The sequence below is a fragment of the Passer montanus genome, unplaced genomic scaffold, assembly GCF_014805655.1.
Source record: "Passer montanus isolate IOZ18808 unplaced genomic scaffold, ASM1480565v1 scaffold71, whole genome shotgun sequence".
NCBI lineage: Eukaryota > Metazoa > Chordata > Aves > Passeriformes > Passeridae > Passer > Passer montanus.
Window position 1 is genome coordinate 2,755,722 of NW_024372259.1, and position 22,053 is coordinate 2,777,774.

The window sequence follows — 22,053 nt, forward strand, 5'->3', positions numbered from 1 at the left end:
TGGACACGATAACCATTTCCAAATACATAAAAGGCTGCCACAAACAGAAAGGGAATACATTTCTTTTACCGTTAGGGACTAAAACAAAATGTTGCCAGCTCAACACTGTAACAAGGACAATTCAGGGACATCTTCTAGGGCTGAAAATAGTTAAATCCTAGAAAAGGTTGTTTAAGGAGAGTAAGGGCTCTCCACTTTTAAATCTGAGGATTTAAAAAAAAAATAGAAAAAGGAAAACCAGTAGACATGCACCTGTATGGAAAGTGTTGAATAGTGCTGATCCTGCTTTGGGGCAGGGGCCAGCCCAAGCAATGCCCCAAGGTTCCTCCCAGCCCTGCTCAGAAAGGATCAGAACTCTCGGTCAGGTTTCTAACTTCCTACTTCAACCCAGCAGAAGAGGTGTGGAGATGTTTGCCAGACAGGTGCCATGTCCCTAGGCACACAGGATGTGAGAGAGGATCACATCTCCTCGGCAGCCCTGACCCCTCTGCCCACTGCTCCCAATTCCTCTCCAGCGGTGCCACGGGAGAATGGCACTGCGTGCAGCCCCTGCCAGGGAAGGAAGTGCTATATATGGATGAGAACTTCCTGCAGGGATGAGTTCCCGTGGACTCCCATGGCCCCCTGCCAGTTTCCAAGCACTGACCATGGGCACAGCTCCTGCACACCCCACTGGGACCCAGGAGCTATTCACAGCTCTTCTTTCTTACTCCAACGCTGACACAGCTGTGTGTGGATGGCAAAACCCCCTCAGGAGACAGAGAACTCCAGGTTTTGGGTTCTCCTCCTGCCTGCCATCACTGCCGCCCTGCTTGGGGACAGTCCAAACCCTCTGCTGTGCTGTTTCAGGCTGTGCTGGTGAGCGTGAGCTTCTCTGGAGGATGCCCATCATGGCATTTCACCTCCAGGGCCCCTTGTCACTGGGCATGTGGCAGGAGCTGACACACCTGCAGGGGAAGGAGAAGTACATGCCTCTTGGAGGGGTTTGAGTTAAGGATACCCAAGGCTTATTGATACAGAACACAAGGAGAACTTGCAGAGCTCAGGTTAACAGCTCTTCCAAAACTAGAGGTGAGCCAAATGCGAGTCCCAGTTGGTTTCAGATGGCAACTCTCCTCAAAACTGAGAATTTTACACACCCTTTACTGGCTGCTGGTCACTAGCACACTGCGCAAAGCAACTGAACACTTTTGTTCAGTGTAAGTTTGGAGACTTCAGTATGTGAAACCTACTGGGATTATGTGTCTCTCTAATCTGGTTTCAAGGTTGCCTCCATAAATATTACCACGTCTATATCTAGCATGTTTGTGGACTACAGCAGCCCCTGACTCATGAAACCAGAGCAATGTATTATGCAAATGCCTTCCTTTTTCTCATATCCCAGGCTGGTAGATCAAATCAGACTGCACCCAACTCTCATCTGTCCTTTACACGTTGATCAAAGCACAAGAATGCTGTTTTGAAAAGGAAATGCCATTGAGGGTAATGTGCTGTGTGTTGTCTGTAAAAAGGATCTGCTGATAAGGATCCCCGTGTGATTCAAAGTGACAGGATGAAATTACAAAGAGCCTGTTGTCACCTCTACCTCCAGTTCAAAGCACGGACCCTGCAGAGGAAAGAGGCTCATGGTTCACTGACCATCTCCTCCTGGCCTGCATCTGCCAAAAAACCCCATTCTGTATCAATAAATGAATAATTTCCCACAGCAGCATATGAGAAACTTTCAAAACACTGCTTTGATAGATGCTGATCCATCTCACAGCCAGGAAAGTCAGGGAGCTCTAAAGAGAGGGGGAGAGAGAGGGTGGAGGATGGCATACAGCACAGGGAACTGCATGAGGTGGCACAAAATAATACAGAATCACAGAATGCACTAGGTTGGAAAGGGCCTTAAAGCTCATCTTGTTTCAGGCCCCCTGCCATGGGCAGGGACACCTTCCACTATCCCAGGTTGCTCCAAGCCCCATCCAGCCTGGCCTTGGCACTTCCAGGGATGTGGCAGCCACAGCTTCTCTGGGCACCCTGTGCCAGCACCTCCCCACCCTCACAGGGAGGAATTTTTTCCGTGTATCACAAATCCTTCTGCATCACCAGCTGTCAGCATCTTCCTGCTGCTCACCCCAAACAGAAACACCCACCCTCAGTTCCATCCCTGTCTCCCCGATGGCTCTGAGTCCTGTTTTGCTGACGTCCAGCTCTCAGTTTTGCCCTGATGTCGCAGGAAGTTCCCTGGACACGGCGCTGGGGCTTTCCCCACCTCCCAGTGACGTCTGACACAGCCACCTGCACTCAGGTGGCTCTCTGCTTTCCCTGTGTGCCTGTCCCCAGGCTCGGAGAGGTTGTTTGCTGTCTGACCTCACACCTCACTCGCTGTCTTCTCCCAGCTACAGCTCCTCACCCTCCTTCTGAATGGTGTGTTTAATTTAAGGGCGGTAGGTTTTTTCCTTTCCCTGTTTTTCACTCAGCTCTGCCCCTGTAATCCCACAGTGCACTTCTGTCACCAGCAGCAAACTGCTCTGTTACGTAAGGACAGGCACAAACCTGCCCTTCCCTGCCTGCCCTGTTTCCTTTTCTGTGTTTCTGCTTTCTAGGTCTCCTCACCCCATTACAACCCACGGATCTGCTCTACTTCTGCTGCTCCAGGTGTAATTGCTGGAGCCTCAATAAAAGTCAATTTGTCTGCCAAATCCTTGCTGTTATTGCACTGTCCTCGTTAATGCACTTCGTAGTCCCATCCCTTCCATGAATATTTCACACACCCGAGCAATGGGAGGTTTGGCTCCCTGTGAGTCACAGAATGCTGTGCTCCACTGCTGGTGTGCCAGGGACAGCAACAGCCCCTGGCAAAGGGCAGGCAGCGATATTCCTGAATGTCTGATCCCAGAAAGTGCCTCCTGTGAGGTGCACTAACAGGCTATCCACGGAATCACAGAATCCTAGAGTGGTTTGGGTTGAAAGGGACATTAAAGCTCATCTCATTGCACCCCCTCCCAGGGACAGGGACACCTTCCACTAAACCAGCTGCTCCAAATCCTGCCCAAGCTGCTCTTGAACACTTCCCTTCACACCACCGGCAAATCAACCCAGGCCAGAGATGTAGAAACGAGGAAGGTTTTTCCAAACCAATCTTTTTTTTACGAATGAACACCTTGGTTCATCTTCCCTGGCAAGGGCCTCAGGCCCGCGTCCCGCAAGGTGCAGGGAGGGCAGAGCCCCACCCGAGCTGCACCAGGGGAGCCTTGGCTCGCACACTGGGATCAGTTCCTCCACAGAAAGGATGGTCAGACACTGGATTTGGTGATTAAACATTGGAACGGGCGACGCAGGGAGGGGATGGAGTCTCTGTCCCTGAAGGTGTTTGAGGAAAGACCGGGCATGGCACTTGGTGCCACGGGAGTGCTGGCTGACAGGGGGGACTCGGGATGGTGGCGGAGGTTCTTTTCCCACGGAAGTGGTTCTGTGAAGCCCTCTCGGAGCCCTGAACCGCCGCCCGGTGTGCAGGAGACGGGGGCGGCCCCAGAGCCCGCCATGACAGCGGCCCTCCCTCAGCCCCGCCGGGGGCGGGGCCGCCGCCGCCACGGCCAGATTGACAGCCGCCTCCTCCAATCAGAGCAGCGTACGCCGCGCTTTCCCCGCCCCTCGCCCTTCTCGCGCAGAGCGCGGCGCCAGCCGGAAGTGCAGGCGGTCTCTTCCGGGCGTTGCTAGGCAACGAGGGGCGGCAGCTTCCGGGTGGCGGTGCGCTTCCGGGAGCGCGGCGGCGTCGCCGGCCGGGGCGGCGGCAGCACCATGAGCACCATGTTCGCCGACACGCTCCTCATCGTCTTCATCTCCGTCTGCACCGCGCTGCTGGCCGAGGGTGAGCCCGCCGGGCTGCGGCGGCCGCTCCCGGAGCGGGGGAAGGGGCGGCGGTGCGGGGCTCGGCGGTGAAGCGGGGCTCGGTGTCAGCCGCGGCTCCTCACGGGGAGCAGAGCGGGGAATGGCCCCGGCAGCGCTGGGCGGTGAGCACGGCGCTGCAGTTGGGGTTGTTCCTTCGGGAGGGAGGGTGCAGGGGGTGCAGGGGTTCCCCCATAGCTGGAGTGGGAAGGATGGGAGGGAATGGCCTGGCCTTGCAGGCATGGTGGGTTAAGCTCCTGGAAAAGGTTTTTTTTACATGTCAGTGCTTGAAACGGGGGCGGCTTTTTAAGGCAGTGCTGCACAGGGGCCTTTTGGGGTAGCCGCAAGTCCCAGGTCCTGTGTGTGGTGTTGTGCTGTAGCCCTAAATCCCCTTCCTACCCCCTGTCCCCAAACCCTCATCCCACACCTGCAAAACAGGCTTATCAGTACGAGTAAAAACTAAAACCTTCTTTCAGTTTCACCCCTACAGCTCGCTTCATGGTTTATTTTCCAGTTCCATCCCACACGGAGCCTGGAATGGGGATTTGGGGGGAAGGGGTGGTGCAGTTTGCTGCTGCCCTGTGCTCCTTGGCTGGGTTCTCACGGGGGTTTGTGGGGATAAAATTGAATTCCTGCTCGTGGATTTTTCCCCTGCTAGCAGCATCGTTGCAGGAGGGTTTTCCTGTGGTTGTTTCAGGCATAACCTGGGTGCTGGTCTATCGCACAGACAAGTACAAGAGGTTAAAGGCTGAAGTGGAAAAGCAGAGCAAGAAACGTAAGTACTCACCAGGGGCTTATTTCTGTCCTTAATTCTGTTTTTTTGCTGGAGGAGCTCAGCCCAAGACCTTTTTCCCTGTGTAAATTGCCCCTGCTGTCAGTGGAGGATGGGGGAAATTGGTACTGGCATCTTCTTTTATGCACAGTGTCTGAAATCAATGTCTGAAATACGTTCAAAAATGCAATTTTTGCCTTTCAGGAATAAAGAGGAGAATTTGAGGTCTGTAGAAAGAAAGAGTTAGAGTTGAATAATGAGTCCCACGAGGAAAAAGTATTTTATGTAAAGATGGAAAGTGGTGGTTGGTGGTGGGGGTGAGTAAGGATAAAGCCATCCTAGAGGGGTCTGAGCCATCAGCTGGTGTAAAACCAAATTTCCTAATGTAAACTGGAAGCAAATAGGTTAGGAAATATTAGGAAATAAGTTCATTTTACTGAAAGGAGGTCTGGGAGGAGATAAAGTGTGAGGGGAAAAGGGAAAGGGGAGCTGAGGGTGAGCAGTCAGATCTGCACCAAATATTGAGAGGAATGGTGAACAGGAGGGAGCATGGAGTGTTTAAATGGACCTGTCTGTACCAGAAGCCAAGCTGCAGATGAGCAATTCTGACCTTTTAGCCTCAGCTGTGCCCACCCTGCCCAGGTTACAGCAGTGAGAGACAGCTCACGAGAGCTGGGGCCAAAACAGAGCTGGTTTTACCTCACCAGTACCTCAGTATGGTGCCAGTGCCATGTTTGTGTCACAGCTCCCACGTGCTTTTGTCAGCACAGCAGAGCAGATGGGACACCTCAGTATGGTGTCAGTGCTCTTTGATGCTGGGAGAACAATATTGTCACATCTTGCTCTTGGCAGCCCAGCTTGCTGCAGCCTTCCCCTGGGCAGGTCAAGCCCAGGAGCTGCAGTGCAGTCATGTTTGTGTCACAGCTCCCACATGCTTTTGTCAGCACAGCAGAGCAGATGGGGATTGCATCCCCGCCTGCCTCACTGGAATCCCACTGGTCTGTGCCTGGGATGGAATTAGCCCCAGAAGAGCAACTTAGAGAAGGAGCTGAAACCCAGCTGCAGATTTAGTGTCCTCCTGTGTTTGTGCTGCTCGATTCCAAAAGCAGTTAGCAGGGTTTAATCTCTAGGGTTTAATGATTGCTGGAGGAGTTGAATGCTGGTGCTTTTATAGCTCTCCTGGTGCCTAGGCTGTCATCTGTGAAGGGAGTGATGAAGGGTTCGTGTGTCTCAGTTTCTTGTTTGATTCCCACCCCCAACAACAACAAAATGAAAAAGGTAAAGCTGAATAAGGACTCGGTAAAAATGCAGCTTTGCTTTTTTCCCTTCCACTCCTGTGCTGAGGACAGCTGGCTGACCTGAGGGCTTGCAGCTTGCCAAGTGGACCACTTGAGCCACACCTTTCAACTGTTATCTAACACATCTGAAACAGGAAAAAACACATTTGAGACCTTTAAGCTCTCCCGTGAGAGCCCTAGCAGATCCTTAGGGTTTGCAAAAACAAAGGGGCTGGGTAGTGTGCTTGAGCAGACATTGTTACTCCTTAATTTCATCTCTTCCTGTCCTCTCCTTCCTCGGGAGAGGCTCAGCGTTGCCTGAGGCTGCTGCAGGGATTGTTCTGGGTGAATGTTCAGCTAAATGGACAAGGCTGTCCCTGGAATTTCTGATTTGTTGGGCTGGATGTTCCCACAGGCAGTCCTGAGGGAATTGGGGCTGGGAGCTCCTGGGGCTTGGCATGTCTTAACAGCACTGTTTAGAGTTTAGAGCTGGAGCTGTGGGGTGATGTGCACCAGGGCAGGGCTGGGCTGGTGGGGTGTCCCAGCTGGGTTTGGCACAGGGAAGGTTGTGGAGACAGCATTCTGGGTGCATTGTGTCATCTGACACCTGTCTCCAGTATTCCCTGGGGACACAAGCTCCCTGTGTTCCTCCCTGCCCACCAGAGATCCTCTGGTTCCTCGGGAAAAGCAGTTGTTTCTCACTGTGCTGCCATGGAGGGATGATGCTGAGGTGACTTGTCTGGGCTGATGTGATTTTCTGAGCAGTTGTGACTGACTCACAGGCATTTCAGAAGGCAGCTCTACAGATCCTGCTGTGCCTTGGAAGGCTGGCTGGCTTCATTTCCCCTGGGCTGTGAAATCAGGGCTGTGCTCAGCTGGCCCTCCACTCAGGTGTCTGAGCTGACAGTGAGCCCAGGCTCTCTGCTGGCAGAGGGGATATGGTACATGCAGCTTCCATAAATACAGAGTTTAAAGTAAAAAAGGTTGTTAGACCATGGTCATGCTTCATCATCCTTGCTTGCTGGAGTACTCTTATTATAGGTTTTGAATGAAAGCATCTCTTGCTTCCTGGAGAAGCCCTTTTTGCTGTCCCAGAGCCCTCTTTGCAGCAGAGCAGCACATTTGCTGCTGAATGGGATGGGAATGGGAACATTTGCTGTGGGAATGAATGGGAACATTTGCTGTGTTCCCATTTCCCTGTGCTGGCTCTGCTGGCCTGCCTTGCTGCAGTGCTGCTCTGTGGCAGGTGCTCAGTGCCTGTCTGATTTGGGGTTTGGTACCTTTGACCTTAGGCTTCTGCTTTAAAATATTGGAAATGCTTCAGTGCTAATGAATTGAAGAATGGAGAGGCTGTGGCTGCCTGCTGGGACAGCATTTCCCCTGAGAATGCCTGCCTGTGAAGAGGGGATGTAGGAGAACACAGACTTTCCTGTATTCTGCTTCCCACTGCAGATAATCAGGAGCAGAGCTTGCCACAAAGCTCTTTTCATTCCACTTGCTGAATCACAAGTACTGTCTGATACTAATGACAAATCAGCAAGGGTAGCCTGAGCCAAAATTGTCCCCAGACTGCTCAGTCCACAGTGCCATGGGCTCTTGACAGAGTTCAAAATTAACCCTTTAAATATGTTTGTATCTTATGCAGGGTTTTGAATGTTTTTTATTATCGTTTTTAAGTGATTGGTGTAGGTAATGGATAACTTATTGATTCTGAACATGTTCTTAGCCCTACTTAGCTGCTTTTTGTGCCCCTGTTCTGCAGAGGACTAAAACGTTCTGTTTGGTGTGTGGAAAAGGTGTGGTGGTATCACTGTGCAGAAATGATGGATATCTTTTCATTTTGCAGTGGAAAAGAAGAAGGAAACCATAACTGAATCAGCAGGCCGACAGCAGAAAAAGAAGATAGGTAAGACTGGCACCTCAAGAATGGTGGAAAGTTGAGAAACTGATGGAAGTGATTATCCTTTCCTTCCTTTCAAGGCTGTTTATTAATTTGCCCTACTCTTCCAAGGCAGGAGACACCCAGCCTCCTGGTGGTTTTGGTCAGATGGGTGCATCACTGAGAGGAGCAGCACCTCTGGCTGAGCTCCCTGACTTTTTCTCCCATTTTAACCTTGATGTCTATGGCTGTTACAAATTTCAGCTGTCAGACTCTTTGCTGCAGTGCATGGCACCTTGCTGTAGCTGTAGAACTCATGTGATTTTTTTTTCCCCCTTCATTTGTATGCTTTAGAGGTGAAGATGTTCATATTAACTGTAACTGTGTTTAGATTAATTTCAGTCTTGATAAAACAGCTTTGCTCAATTTTACATAGTGATTTATTTTTCCATTCTTTTTCATTGTCAGTAAGCTGAATTCTTTGTGATTTAGGGTAACTCTTTAAGTACTGACCTAAGCAAGACCAGGGTGAAGAGATGTTTGAAGGTTTTAGGGGATCTGCCTTCTGCAGGACTCGCAACGTGCAGCAAAGCTCAGTTAAGTTATTTCAGAGATCGTGGCAGGAACACTTTTGAGAGCTCCTGGGAGTTGGTTTCCTCATTCCTCTGTAACACCAGGTAGCTGGATTAGTCATTTGATCTGTACAAAGCTTGGGAATTATAAACACATCTTCAAACAGCTCTTCCTAGGTAGAAAACCTGTTGTCGTTAGATTCCTGAAGGGACAGGAGCCAAAATGCTTCCTCTTGTGCATTTCAGTTCTTAATCTTCACTAATCCCTGCGTGGGATGCACACTGCTTGGTGGGTAAGGCAACTTTGAAAGTGACCATATGCAAGAACTGCAGATAACATTAAATAAAGAAAGTGTGACAATGACTTTTTTGCAGGGCACCATCCAAGCCGTGTTCCTAGCAGACAATATTTGACTTGTTCTTGGACTAAACCAATAAACAGTAGAATCTGAGGACTTCAGATGCTCCACCAATTTTTATACACTGAAATAATCTTGTTTTGCAGATGGAAAACAAAGCACAAAGGGACAAAGATCAGAACTTAGGAAACAACCACTGATTTTGTTTGCTGTGATGCTTGCTGGCCAAGCCTAGATTCTGACACTAATTTTTTTCTTCTTTTTTTTAAATTTCTTTTTTAACAAGTGCTGCATAACTTTAGTATTTTATGTGTGTTCAGGCAAAGATGAACTTTTGGTGTTCCTGAAAAATCAGACCCTAAATGTCACACTGGACTTCCAGAAAATGACTCACAGCTGTTAAGTTGGAATCTCTGATCTCAGTAACTTACTGGATGTCAAATCATTCTGCAAGATGGGGCATTGTTGTCACAGCAAATCTACTTGTGCTGGAGTTCTTCCAAGTTCTACCATTTTAGTTAACAAAAAGTAAATATTGAGCTGAGGCTTTATGGGTGAGTAACAGCTGTGGTACAGACCTGCCTCAGTTGCCATCTGTTCTGCACACAGAATAAGACAGGAGGTGTGTGGATGATACTACTTGGTTTCATAAGGGATGAATCATGCCTGTGCACAAGGAGGTAGGGGGAAAGTAGCTTGGGAAGGCTTAATTTGGTGTTTTCTACTTAAAAGCCTTTATTTTTAACTGTAGAATGAACAGATTGTCACATGTGTCTAAATCACCTTGGGGACTGCTGGAATAGGACACCTTTAGCATTGGTGTAGCCTTCTGTCATTTCAGTTTAAAGGGATGATTTGTTAGCTTAAACCTTGCTACTGCTTCCTGTGTCCATGTGCTTCTGGAAGAAAAGACAGTGACATTCCCAGGAGTGCACATGAGTGCTGGATGGACAGCAAAGCTAAAACAAAATGAAACCCCCCAGTCCTGGCAAATCTGTTGTATTTGCAGGGATGGCCCAACGAAGGCAGGAATGATACATCTGACTCCATGTTCTCAGAAGGCTCATTTATTACTTTAATATACTATATTATATTGAAGAATGCTATACTATACTAAAGAATACAGAAAGGATACTTACTGAATGCTAAAAAGATAATAATGGAACTCGTGACTCTCCCCATAGTCCTGACACAGCCTGGCCCTGATTGGCCAAAGGGTGAAAACAACTCACAGCAGAATCCAATGGAACAATCACCTGTGGGTAAACAATCTCCAACCACATTCCACATGAGCACAACACAGGAGAAGCAAATGAGAGAAGAATTGTTTTCCTTTTCTCTGAGGCCTCTCAGATTCCCAGGAGAAAAATCCTGGATGAAGGGATGTTTCAGAGAATGTGAATGCCACAAATCTCTATCCCTGTATCCTCATGGTTTGTGTTCTAATGAGCAGAGTAAGATGATTTTGGACTCCAGGGAGCTGCTTGTTAACCCAGTCCTCTTTCTCTGTGCCTTTACCCAATTGTACACTACCCAGCAAAGTGCTTAACAGGCTGTTTATGTGTGATTTGGGGAGGAATAGAGCGTTGATACAAGTTGGTAGATCACCCAGAACATGTTCATTTTAAATCTGTAGAAATAGGTGAGAGAGAGGTCAGGTATATTGGGAAGTCAGAGCTGTGTTCTTTCCTCCATGTAACCTTTAGCCCACCTAAATACACGGTTATTTATGCAGCAGAGGGGAAAAAACAAGTATTTGTGCCAAATGTGATTCCTGAAGAGCTGGCCTGTGGTTGCTGAAATGTCCCAAGACACAACTTTCTACCTTGCTCAGGAAACAGGTGTCTGAAAGGTTCCTGCCAGAGGGGATGGGTTGTAGTTAGGAGCAAGTGGAAATAGCCAAGAGGCACCTAAGGAATTGGGTAGGGGTGTTGCTGTTGCTTTTTATAACACTGACTGTGAGTCCCTGTCCTTAGCAGGGGCTTGGGAGAGAATTTTGGAGTTTCTGAGCTGTGGGCCTCTAGTACCGAAACTTCAGTGGGGATCCCTCAAAATTCCCATGCTGGATAGCCCTTGGCAGTCCTTCTGCATCCTCCCCTCTTCACTGATGCTGTTCTTTGGATATTCCTTCATTATCCACACCCTTACTTCAGGTGCCTGTTGCTTCCCAGCCCTGGCTGCCCCTCTGGATCCATCCAAGGCATGATGGGGACATAGGACAGGAAAGGTGGCAGTGGGTAATGCTGAAGGCCAGAGCAGCCCTCCAGTGAGAGACATGGAAAATGCCCTTTTGAAAATCTAAGTGTCTTTGAAGTCTGTGGTGATTTAAGGACAGACTAAATTTCCATAATATTTCCTGCAAAGCACAGTAATACACTCGTTACTGAATTTCATGTAGGAAATCTCTTTCCTCTTTGGAGAATCTCCTAGGTGTGAAAAGAGTGCAAAATTCCTTACTAAGACCAGCAGGATTTTGGCATTGCTGAGGTGCAGCTCCCAGCTCTGTGCATGGTTTTCCCTTTGGAGACCTCCAGAAGGAAATCCTTACTTATTCAATGTATTTATGATGGTGTGCAGCAAATTGATCCCTGCTCCCTTTGGCAGCTGTGGTAGAGGGGCAGTGTTTTTGTTTCCTGGCAGCAGTGCTCATGCTCCTGTGTGAGTTGGTTGAGTTAGCAAATGTGATATTGGGTGCATTTCTTTCAGAAGTGCTGAATGTGTGATTCCAGCCGCCTCCTCTCTTTGTGGCTGACTTGCTGCATGTTGCTGTGGTGGAGGAGCACTTGGCTATGTACAGTTTTTCACTTTCTACTGTCTGGCAAAGACAGCTGGAGTTGATTTTGGAAGTGTTATTTGTTTGGAGAGCCAGAGAGGTTAAGTTTTCCTGGAAATGAAAACACTCTGGTTTCTAGGTTGACATAACTGATTATAACTGTTGGTTTTGTCTTTCCAGAGAGACAAGAAGAGAAACTGAAGAATAACAACAGGGACTTGTCAATGGTATGAAAATTTAAAGCCAGTTCCCAACTGCTGGAGATTTCAGTCAGTTTCCCAAAAGAAAGACTTTGTTCAATTGGCAAACAAAGTTGCTTTTCCTCTGGAAAGGTCCTTCTGGATTTTCTCTAATAGATAGAGATTTTAGTAGAGCCACAGAATTACTGCCTCATCTCATGCCAAACCTTTGCTATTTTCATATTTATAAGTCTCCATGATGTTTTTCAATGTAGAATTAATTTTTGTGGCTTCCTATAACTTTGGTCATTGTAATGATCCCCTACTGAGAGTCCCCTGGGAATCCCTCTGGTGGGTTTTATAGGCTTAAGGAAAAAATAAAACCAGCCTGTGCAAGGTGACAGGAAAATTCTTGAGCACTTTTTGGTTTTGTCTCCCTGAAGCAGCACTTCCAATCAGTGACTGCCTTTGTGGCCAGTCTCCTGGGGACTTCTCCAGTCATTTTCACAACCCTCTGTGTCCTGGGTCATCCTTTTTCCCTGCTGATTTCAGTGATCTGTACCAAGCCTGTTTTTAAGGCTGTGAGATGATAATAGCTCAGTGTGGCCTGTAGTTTTAAATCTCTCTGACCTTTCTGCTTGCAGGTTCGGATGAAATCCATGTTTGCCATCGGCTTCTGCTTCACTGCCTTGATGGGAATGTTCAACTCCATGTAAGTATCAGCTTCCTACATTGCTCTCTGAAATTTTTATGGTGAATACATTTTCCACCTTCCCTTCACCACTTGAAGTGTTAAGAGTGACCTTGTCCAGCCAAGAACCACAAATAAATAAATGGATCCATATTTCACCTGAAGATGTGGTGGTTTGGTCATCACATACACTTTCTGCTCAAGAGGGAACACTGAGTGCTGAGCACAACCAAACTGAACAAATTGCATTCATTCAGTCTAGACACAGCTTTAATATCTTTGCTGCATGGGAACATCCTGATTAGGGCAAGTTTGGTGCATGTCAGGCAAACATCTTCAGTCTTCAGCTGCTTTGGCTTTGCTGTAATGGTGTGACCAAAGAATGCTCTTGCAAACAAAAGTGGGTTAGCTCCCTGGCCCTTAGAAATGAGCTGTAATTGCAGAGTTGTTGCCCTGCTTGAGGAAATCAGAGTCCAGATATAAACAGGTCCAGGCATGGGCTTTAAGCTTCACTTGTTTTAAAAGTGACCTGGGATGGGTGTAGTTTAAAAAAACAGAGAAGAAACCCCAAGCTGGTTTGCATGGTTATAGACAGCTTTGTTTCAGATATGCAAATCTGAAAGGCTTTTAAAACTTGATTCATTTGTAATATGAACTGTTGGCTGAAGATGACATGAATGTTAGGATAACCTTTAGGAGGCTGCTTGATATCTGGGCAATGTCCTTGCCCTGCAAACAGGAATTTACATTCTTGGGCACCAAAGCCTTTGGCTACTGTGCTGGCAGTCCCCAGGATACAGTCAATTGTTATTTTACTGGAGATCTGTGGGTGGATAAATTGCAAACATGGGGTAACATAATAACACAAGTGCCACTGTGTGGATCCTTTATTTATTCAGCTTAGTCAGACTTCTGCATTCTGAGCAGAGCAAAGCAGCCCAGCACTGGAGAATTTTAAAATTTGGGTACAGTCTTGAGTCAGTGATTCATTTCACTGCAGCCCTGAGCAGGGCTGGAGGTGCATTGTGAGCAATGAGGGCTCTGAGGGGGCATCTGTAGGGTTGCACTTGAGACCTCCAAGTGCTTGCCTTGCTCTTTGAGTACAATACAAACACCAGCACCTGCCCCTAAAGCATTCTGAAAAACAAACTAAAAATGCTTTACCCCACTGTGCCCACTTTCCTAGAGGGGGAAGAGGCAGATGCTCTGAGTATTCTGTGACCAGCAAGTACTACAGAACTGTAAATTTGTTAAGAACTTTAGGAAGGGGTTGATTTGGGTTAAATTCTATATGGCTCCTCCTTCCATAGATATTATATTAAAAAAAGGTAAAAGAAACCAATAAACTTCTGCCAAGTTTACTTGTCTTGTTCCTCCTTTGAGGATTCCTGCCCACAGAGACCATGCTGTTGAGCTGATAACTTATGTCATCCTTGGGGCATATCTTTTATTTTACTGCCTCTTTCTTTAGAGGCAATCTGAGCAGCAGGAGTATCCATGGAGGCACTTGTGGGTGTGGGAGGAAAAGGAGGAAAAGGGTGGCTGACACCTGCAATGGCTGTGGCCACATTTGCTGCTTTTCCTGTTCTTGAATGAGTTTATGGCTGCTGGGAAAAAAGGAGCAGGAGCTGTGTGGAAGCAGCACCCTTTGGACAGGTACTTTGCAGATGCTGCTACTCTGTCTGAGCACCTCACCATTGCCAAGTGCCCCCTTAGCCAAACTGGAAATCACTGGGATGATTTCCTGCTGTCATTCCTGGAGTGTCAGCAGTGCTGGGGCAGCAGGTTGGGCTGTGCTGGAAGGATGTGGAAGTGTCAGCAAGGCTGCTTTAAACCCAGAGAGCAGAATGCTTGTGCCCAAGACAAACAGCTGAGGGACTGTGGTGGCTTAAAAGGTTCATTATGGCAGTGAGATCTGCAGCAGCAGTGGCCTCCAAGCCACCAGGGATTTCACCTGGGGCAGAAATTACCTTCTGTGTGTCTCAATTTTCTCTTGCCAAGAACTTTTTTATGCAATCACTCCCCTGCCTTACTCTAAGAGTTGTGCATTCTGGTACCTCTTAATAACTGTGAAAACCTGCTGGAATTAAAAGCAGGTACCTCGGGGTGCTACTGCTGAAGTACTTGTCATTCTCACAGCAGGAATAACGCAGAATTTTAAGCCACTGGGGGATGTTCCAGGGAGATAAACATCCGTTCTGAGCTCTTTTGCCAAGCTGCCTGTGAGATGTAAACAAAGTTGGCGTGTGTTTGAGCCGTGGCTGTGTGAATGCATCTCCACAGGAAAGAAAGCTCATTTAGGATCTCTTGAAACAAGAAACACCTGTTCGAAAATCAGCACATGCAGAGAAAATAACATCCAAATATGCACATGCTGATGAGGCATCATACACATCTACATCAAAAGATTGGGTTGACTGGTCTGGCTTGGGAGAAATCTTTGCTAACTGGCCAAAATTCACACTCTGCCTGATGCCCTGGAATGTGGGCCTGGAGGGATTCCAGGAGCAGGACATGCCGCTCGGAATCATCCTGCCTCTGCACTGCCTTCATCTCCACGGCTAATGCAGACAAACTGGGCTATGAAGTGTTCCTTGATGGCTCTCTTGTGCATCCTGAGGAGCACAGCCGCTCCAGGGAAAGAAAAGGTGTCTTTGATTTATGCTGTGGTTTAAAAAATGCTGGTTTGCTTGAAGCAAAGGGTCTGTCTAGTTGCAGTAACTGCAGTACAGCAGGGTGACAGTCGTTCATCTTTTATTGAAGTGCTGACTGTATTCTGGGAAGTGATCTGCTAAATCTGACTTGGAAATAAAATGCACCAGAAAACTGCAAAACACCAAGATTTCATGAACCTGGCAGCTTGTCCAATTGATCGTTAAATCACTAGGAAACACTTTGATTATGGTAAAACTGTTCCTGAGGGAATCCTACCTTGTGGAGAGCTTGGAGAGAGAGAGATGTCTTTGTTCTCCTTGGTGCAGTGTGTGGAGAGGAGCTGGAGAAGGCAGCAAGGCCTTTCAGCCTTCCCTGTGGCCTTAGCTGCTCTGGTGGCCTGTTGAAGTGCTCACTTGTTCTTTCCATATCCAGAAGCTCTTCTGCTGTCTCCTCCAGTGGTGATCCAGTGCTCTCTTTTCCAGATTTGATGGCCGAGTGGTGGCAAAGCTTCCATTTATCCCCCTCTCATACATCCAAGGTCTCTCCCACCGCAACCTCCTGGGGGAGGACTACACTGACTGCTCCTTCATCTTCCTCTACATTCTCTGCACCATGTCAATCAGACAGGTGAGTACACTTTCCCTGGAGCAGGGAGGGCATATCCCCATCCAGGAGGAGTAGTAGTGCACGTGTAATCTTGGATCTCTTTGTGGTTTCTGTGTTTGTCTTCATTGCTGTGCCTCATATTCAAAGCAATTCTAGTTTGGGTTCACTAAAACAGTCACTGTCCTGGATGGGCCTGGAAGACCTGGCTGGAGACTTGCACCAGGCCTCTGGGACAGTTGGCAGAAATGGATTCCTGACCTGTGTGATAACTTTGTGGATTGCCATACCAAGAGATTGTCTCCATCAGAAGCTGATCTAAATCCTGCTCCTTAGTAATTACAACTTTTACAGCAATATGTGCATCTTTACAAACAGCAGCTTCTTTAGGGGGAACTTTCTAGGGGGCTTGCAGCTCTTTAAAAGTCTCATCAGTCCATAAAGTTGCTAGAAAAGTGAGGAAAGAGTTAAAGCTGCTTTTTTGGATCTGTCCTTCCTATTTTTGCTGGTTCCCTGATTTTTTTCAGAGTCATAAGAACTGTACCTTTGGTGTCAAGTCTCTCCCAGCATTAGGGACGTGGCACAGAGAGGGGGTCTGGTACGGTAGCCAAGAGCAGGCTCCACAGAGCTCTCCAGCAGAGCTCCATAGTCCCATCTTTTGGAAGAGGATGAGGATAAGGAACATGTTCAGGAAGGTGCACTGGCAGCTCAAGTGGCAGAATGGCTGGTGAGGACAAGAGGGCCTTCTCAGTGCAACAAGAAGTCTATTTTGTTTTTCACTTTCCCCACAGGGTGTTTGGGATAGGTTAATATACTCTGGATTAATCCTGGTGCAAAGCTGCAAATTACCTTCCCTTCTGTATTCACATTTCCCTTTTCTTTGATTCACTTCCTGAATTCTTGCTGCTTTTCTCCTTAACCCTCTTGTTGCTTTTCCTCAGGGGTGCCAAGGAAACAGACTAAGGGACTTAAAGCAGATCAGCAAGGAGAGGTGGTGTGCAATGCCAGGAGCTGGGCTGAGCTTGATGGAGCAGCTCCATAGCAGAGTTCCTTTAGTCACAGGGTGCATGCTGGTGGCTGGAATTCCCCATAGCCCTTTGTACTGGGTGCTTGTGCTGAAATGGATCCCAGTCTGGTCCTGTGCAAAAGCAGACAATGAATTGTAGAATCATTTATGCTGAAAGGAACATCTGGGGGTTCATCTGGGCACCCCTCACTCCAAGCAGGCCCAGCTTCACCAAAGGCAGGGGCTTCCTCACTGTCTTTGCTGCAAGACAAACTTTCACTTCCCAGTGGCTGGAGAAGGGTTTGCTGCTTTGAAAGCATTGAGACATATTGAGCTCTTAAGATCACCTTGCAGAATTCTGGGGTGCTGTGGTCTGATGCTGTTCCTGCAGGTAGTCATGGCTGGTGCTGCTCTGTGTTACCTGTTACATGCAAAGTCCTTTCTTCTCAGTGTTGCAGATTATGATAGGAAACTAAATAGCACCACCAGCAAGATTTTTCTGTACCCCTTGGGTTGAGTGAAAAATCCTGAAAAATCCCTCATTTGCTTTGTCCAAAAATATAATTCCTGTGGTTAATTCTAATGCTGGGTATTTCCTGGTGTTTTATATGGTGAAATTGGTGGGCACCATGAACTGAGGGGCAGAAATGCCAAGCTCTTTGCAGTGGGTTGAGCTTTCCAAAACACTTCTGGGGAAAAAATTGCCCTTGTGCTTGAGAGTTCCTTATGATGTCCCTGTGAAGGAGGAGAGTGAGTTTATTGCTTTGGAGAAGGGTGTGAGACTGCAATCTTCACAGTGCTGCATCATCTACGTGATCATGGTTAACAATTCCTGCACTTCTCCAGCTGTCAGGCAGCTCAGCTTCTTCCTCCTTGCTGCTCCAGGGCCACCTTAGTTTGCACAAGAGGTCAGAACTGAAGCTGTGATTGCTGCTGGCATCGGCATCCTGCTCTTGGCTTTATTGCCATTGGAAAGAACCTAGGTGATAACAGCACTGGGAAGAGGACTTCAGAGCTGTGATAGGCTGGGGGAGAGGGCAAGAAAGTAATTAAGGGCTTAAAATGGTGCCAGAAACTTGCACTTGGTGCTTTCGGTGACCTTGGAGGTGAAGGCTTTGTGAGCCTTTGTATTTCACTGTGTGCAGAAGGGGAAATCTTTCCAGGTGGCTTCAAAACAGGTGCTGGCCCAGGGGACGAGAACTGGTGTGGGAGTTGGTGTCTGGCTTGATGCTGCTGACACAAGAGGAGGAATTGAGATGTGCCAAAAATCAGGGGAAAGGTTGTGAACAAACCAAGGAGACCATAGTCCCCCAGTTTTTCCTTAAATCCTGGAGCTGCCTGTGAAACCATCAAAGACAGGGAAGAGAGATGGGCCTGTGGAGCTCAGAGGTAGAGCAGGAACTCGGGTGTGTGTGAAAAAACAGCAACCTGGTGGGAAATGCAGGGGAGTCTGCGGGGGTGGGAGGCTGCCTGAGCGGTGATTAAAGTGACATTAGTGGGACAGGCAGGAGCAGCATCAGGGACTCTCTTCATGTGGGGGTGATAAACTCTTCAAACACTGACTGGGAAGCTTTGCTGCCTGTGACCTGGCCAGCATCTCCCAAAATAGTCACCTCGCAGTGAGTAACTTCCTTTGCGCTGTTCCCAGCTCTCCCTGGCACGTAAATCCTGTCCCCTAGTTCCTCCTGCCTTCCTGTTTGGAGAGAGGAGGGTTGCTGGGAGAGGCCTTCCAAGGGTCCTTGAGCTGTTGGGTTTTCAGCTGGGAAAGTCTGCTGCTGGGCTGGGTGGGAGCTGCAGTGTCAGGGTTACATCCTCTGTCGCTGCTCCTGGTTCTGAGCTCCCAGCCTTCACCTGTGCTGGTTGGGAAGAGGGATGTGCTGCTGTTCCTGGGCTGTTTGCTGCTCCTCACTTCCTTTTCACACGCATCTGAACTGTAGATTAGGCTGCTTCTCACCAAAATGTATTCCCAGTGGGAAGGGGAGCCAGCACTTATCCCCGCTGCCAGGACTGTACTTTCCCACAGAGCCTGGTCTTAGGGCAGGGAGCCATTTGCTGCCTTGTCTGAGGTATTTTCTGGGTTTCATGGAGCAGCTCCATAGCAGAGTTCCTTTAGTCACAGGGTGCATGCTGGTGGCTGGAATTCCCCATAGCTCTTTGTACTGGGTGCTTGTGCTGAAAAGGATCCCAGTCTGGTCCTGTGCAAAAGCAGATAATTAATTGTAGAATCATTTATGCTGAAAGTAACATCTGGGGGTTCATCTGGGCACCCCTCCAAGCAGGCCCAGCTTCACCAAGGGCCAGGCAGGGGCTGGACAGCAGGAGCAGCTCCTGTGCTTCCTGCAGTCATTTGAGGGAAGATCAGAAGAGCTCAGATCAGGAATTTGGATCCCTAAAATATTACTCTTCCCTCTCTGCTCCTGAGGGTGATGGTCATGTTTGTGTTGGAAGTAGACTCCGCAGATTTCCTTGTCCAGCCTGGCCCACAGCAGATGGGACAAGGTTCCTGCTGGACCTCGCCCCATCTTTGGTGTTTCCAGGTGGAGATTTCAGGATTGCTGTCCAGCAAAACATGCTTGGGAGCTGGTGTGTGATGCCTTCTGCCTTCCAGAGCAGGGGGAGACTGCATGGAAGGATAATGGAATTCAGACAGACAGACTGTCATCTCCCTTCCTCTTCCTAAACTTCAGCACCTCTTTCTCCCTGCTAGATGGAACAGGGAGGAGGCAGTGCACGCTTCCTTGGTGCCATGGATCCCTGCTTGATCTCTGCTCCGCGGTGAGCCGCTGGAAGCTGACAGGACACGGGTCCTGCTGGCTCTGCAGCACCCTCTGGTGTGCTTGCTCTGTCCCTTGGCTGCTCCTTTCTGTCCGTGCCTTGATCCAGGAAACACCAGGAGGAACAGAGCAAGGAGTTAATGCTCTCATACATATTCAGCTGCCGAACGTCAACCAGTGGCTGGTTTATGTATGCCATGGACTAAAAGTGATGTAATTCCTCTTCTTGTGTTCCTTGTGTGTGGGTTGAAGCCTTCCTTTTCATAATCTCCAGCTGAAATGAATCCCGACTGTATTTTATTTTAGCTACTGTGGAATTGTAAAACTATCTGCCTTCCCCCCCATTTTTCCCTCCCCTCGTTTCTCATTCCCCATTTATTTTTTTCCCCATTTTTTCCCCTCCTTTTTTCCCCCCCTTTTTTCCCCATTTCTTTTACCCCCCCTCTCCTTCCATGATAAAAAAAAGTTCAAGAGCTCTGTGCCCTTGCTGTCTGACCTATCCTGACAGTTATTTTGGAGAGCATACTCAGGTTTGAAGAGAATCTTTCCTCCTTTTGTTGTCTTGATAGCCAGCACTCGGGTGGTGACAGGAGGAGGACACAGTTGTTTTCTTCTTTCCCCTGTGTCTCACTGCAAGAGCAGCATCTTGAGCTGGAGTTCCTTACAGTGAAGGATGAAACTGAAAGAACTGAGGGCTCTTTCTAGTTGCACTGTTGTGAAATTTAGAAGAAATTTCACAAAAATCAAGAAAAACATTCACATTTAAATATTTTGCTGTGGTTTTTTGGCTTATGCCCGGCTCTGCTAATTAGCTCTTCCCCTGTTTGTTGTTTTCCACTGAAACAGCCTGCTCTGATGCAGATGAGGTCATCCCAATAGTCAGGTTTTGGGGTTTGCTCCATGTGTCCTGTTATGCTGCATGTCTCCAGTGCCCCATTGTTCTGTGTACTGCACTGGCATTCCTGTTCATTCAGGCCTAAGCTCCTGACTTGCACTTGGCACAGCTCTGGTTGCCATGCTGCTGTCCCAAATTCCAGCTGCATTAGGAGACTCCAGCTCCCATGGCCACGACCAGCAGCGCTTTCTGGAATTTGGGAAAGCCAAGGGCTGCACTCAGTGCCCGTGAGCACTGCTAGGAACCTGCACTGCAGTTAAATTGCAGTGGTATTTTATGTAAATAGGGTGTGTAAAGACAGCTGACTGGGGGGGGTGTAGCTGAAAACGGGAAAGAATCCTTGTCCAAAATATGGATTTGGTGTTCAGGGGCTTTTGTTGAGGTAGGGAAGAATGGCCCACCATTCTTGTCTGGCTCCATGCTGAGCTGTTTGAGCACATAGGAAGAGAGGTTCAGTATATAATGGATTAAGACTATGTGGGAGAGAACCTGAATCTGTTGAAACAAGTGGGGAGGTTTTACTTGTGCTGCTGGAGAGAGTCCAGGAGAGCCACAGAGGTGGTTTGGGGTCTGGAACATCTCTAGAGAAGAGACTACAGGAGCTGAGCCTCTTTATTCAAAAAGAAGACTGGGAGGGAATTTTATAATGTGAATATCTCAAAGGTGGGTTTCAAGAGGATGGTGCCAAAACTCTTCAGTGGTGCCCAGCAGCAGGATGAGGAGCAGTGGCCATGAACAACAAGTTCCTCCTCGACGTGAGGGAGGAATTCTTTACAGTGAGGGTGGCAGAGCACTGGGAAAGGCTGCCTGGGGAGGGCGTGGAGTCTCCCTCTCCAGAGACATTCCAAACCTATTTGGATGTGTTCCTGTCACCTGCTGTCCTAGGGTGAGGTTATGATGCTTGTATCAACCTGCTCCAGACTGGGAGCTGGGAAACACCAAGAGTTTACATCTGGTGGCTGCAGCAGCCATCCCCAGCGTCGGAGGGAGCAACAACAGAGCGACCACCCCCAGGAAAGACTTTCTGAATTTGTCATCCTTTTCAGATTGGTGAAAGCATTGTCATCTGCTATTGTTCATTTTGTGTGCTGGGGGTGTTTTGCTTGTTAAATAAACAGGTTCTTTCCACTTCTCTCCGAGGAATCCTTCCCGAACCGGAGGGGGGAAGGGGCTGTGTAGGTTTGCTTTCTGGAGGGGGCCCCTTCTGCAGGTTTTCTCCCAGATTTGCCCTAATCTAGGACACCTGCCTTGGCTGGAGGGTTGGACTGGATGTTCCTTCCAACCCCAGCTCTTCTGTGAGCACAGTCAGGATTTCTTGCTCTTTGTTTCCCTTGTCACGCTGACCTGCTGTGCTCTGTGTTGCTGTCGCAGAACATCCAGAAGATGCTGGGCCTCGCTCCTTCCCGGGCTGCCACCAAGCAGGCAGGAGGCTTCCTTGGCCCCCCGCCCCAGGCAGGGAAGTTCTCCTGAAGCACAGCCCTCACGGGAAGCCTGACCCGTTCGACAAGACTGCCTTGGGGAGGCAACGACGGGGATTCTGCACCAGGATCGCCTGTCTGAACCCCGGCTATGCACTACTGCCATCACCATGCATCCGGAGCGCTCCACCGGCAGTTGTTCGTTCATCCAACCAAGAAACTTCTCTCGGAAGATAACGCGACCTTTGTTTCTGAGTAATAAACGGCATGGGCATGTTAATTTATGTCAACACCGTCTCTTAATTGGGTGCTGGGCGCGGGAGCGGC

The 22,053-nt window shown here is 48.5% G+C and overlaps 1 protein-coding gene across 1 annotated transcript; it reads left to right on the forward strand.

Annotated features, from left to right (window-relative positions):
- Window positions 1–3,700: 3,700 nt before the first annotated feature.
- TMCO1 (transmembrane and coiled-coil domains 1) lies at window positions 3,701–22,006 on the forward strand. The gene is made up of 7 exons (XM_039730246.1): window positions 3,701–3,856; window positions 4,571–4,648; window positions 7,769–7,828; window positions 11,686–11,732; window positions 12,329–12,396; window positions 15,513–15,657; window positions 21,680–22,006. The coding sequence occupies exons 1-7, from the start codon at window positions 3,787–3,789 to the stop codon at window positions 21,776–21,778; spliced, it is 567 nt and encodes a 188-aa protein (XP_039586180.1). The 5' UTR covers window positions 3,701–3,786; the 3' UTR covers window positions 21,779–22,006.
- Window positions 22,007–22,053: the final 47 nt, after the last annotated feature.

What these genes read in the sequence shown, in the direction of transcription:
- TMCO1 (XM_039730246.1), top strand. Translation starts at nt 3,787, where the DNA reads ATGAGCACCATGTTCGCCGACACGCTCCTCATCGTCTTCATCTCCGTC. An exon ending in ATGGGAATGTTCAACTCCAT is followed by an intron (nt 12,397 to 15,512) that starts GTAAGTATCAGC and finishes TCTCTTTTCCAG; the next exon opens with ATTTGATGGCCGAGTGGTGG. An exon ending in GCACCATGTCAATCAGACAG is followed by an intron (nt 15,658 to 21,679) that starts GTGAGTACACTT and finishes TTGCTGTCGCAG; the next exon opens with AACATCCAGAAGATGCTGGG.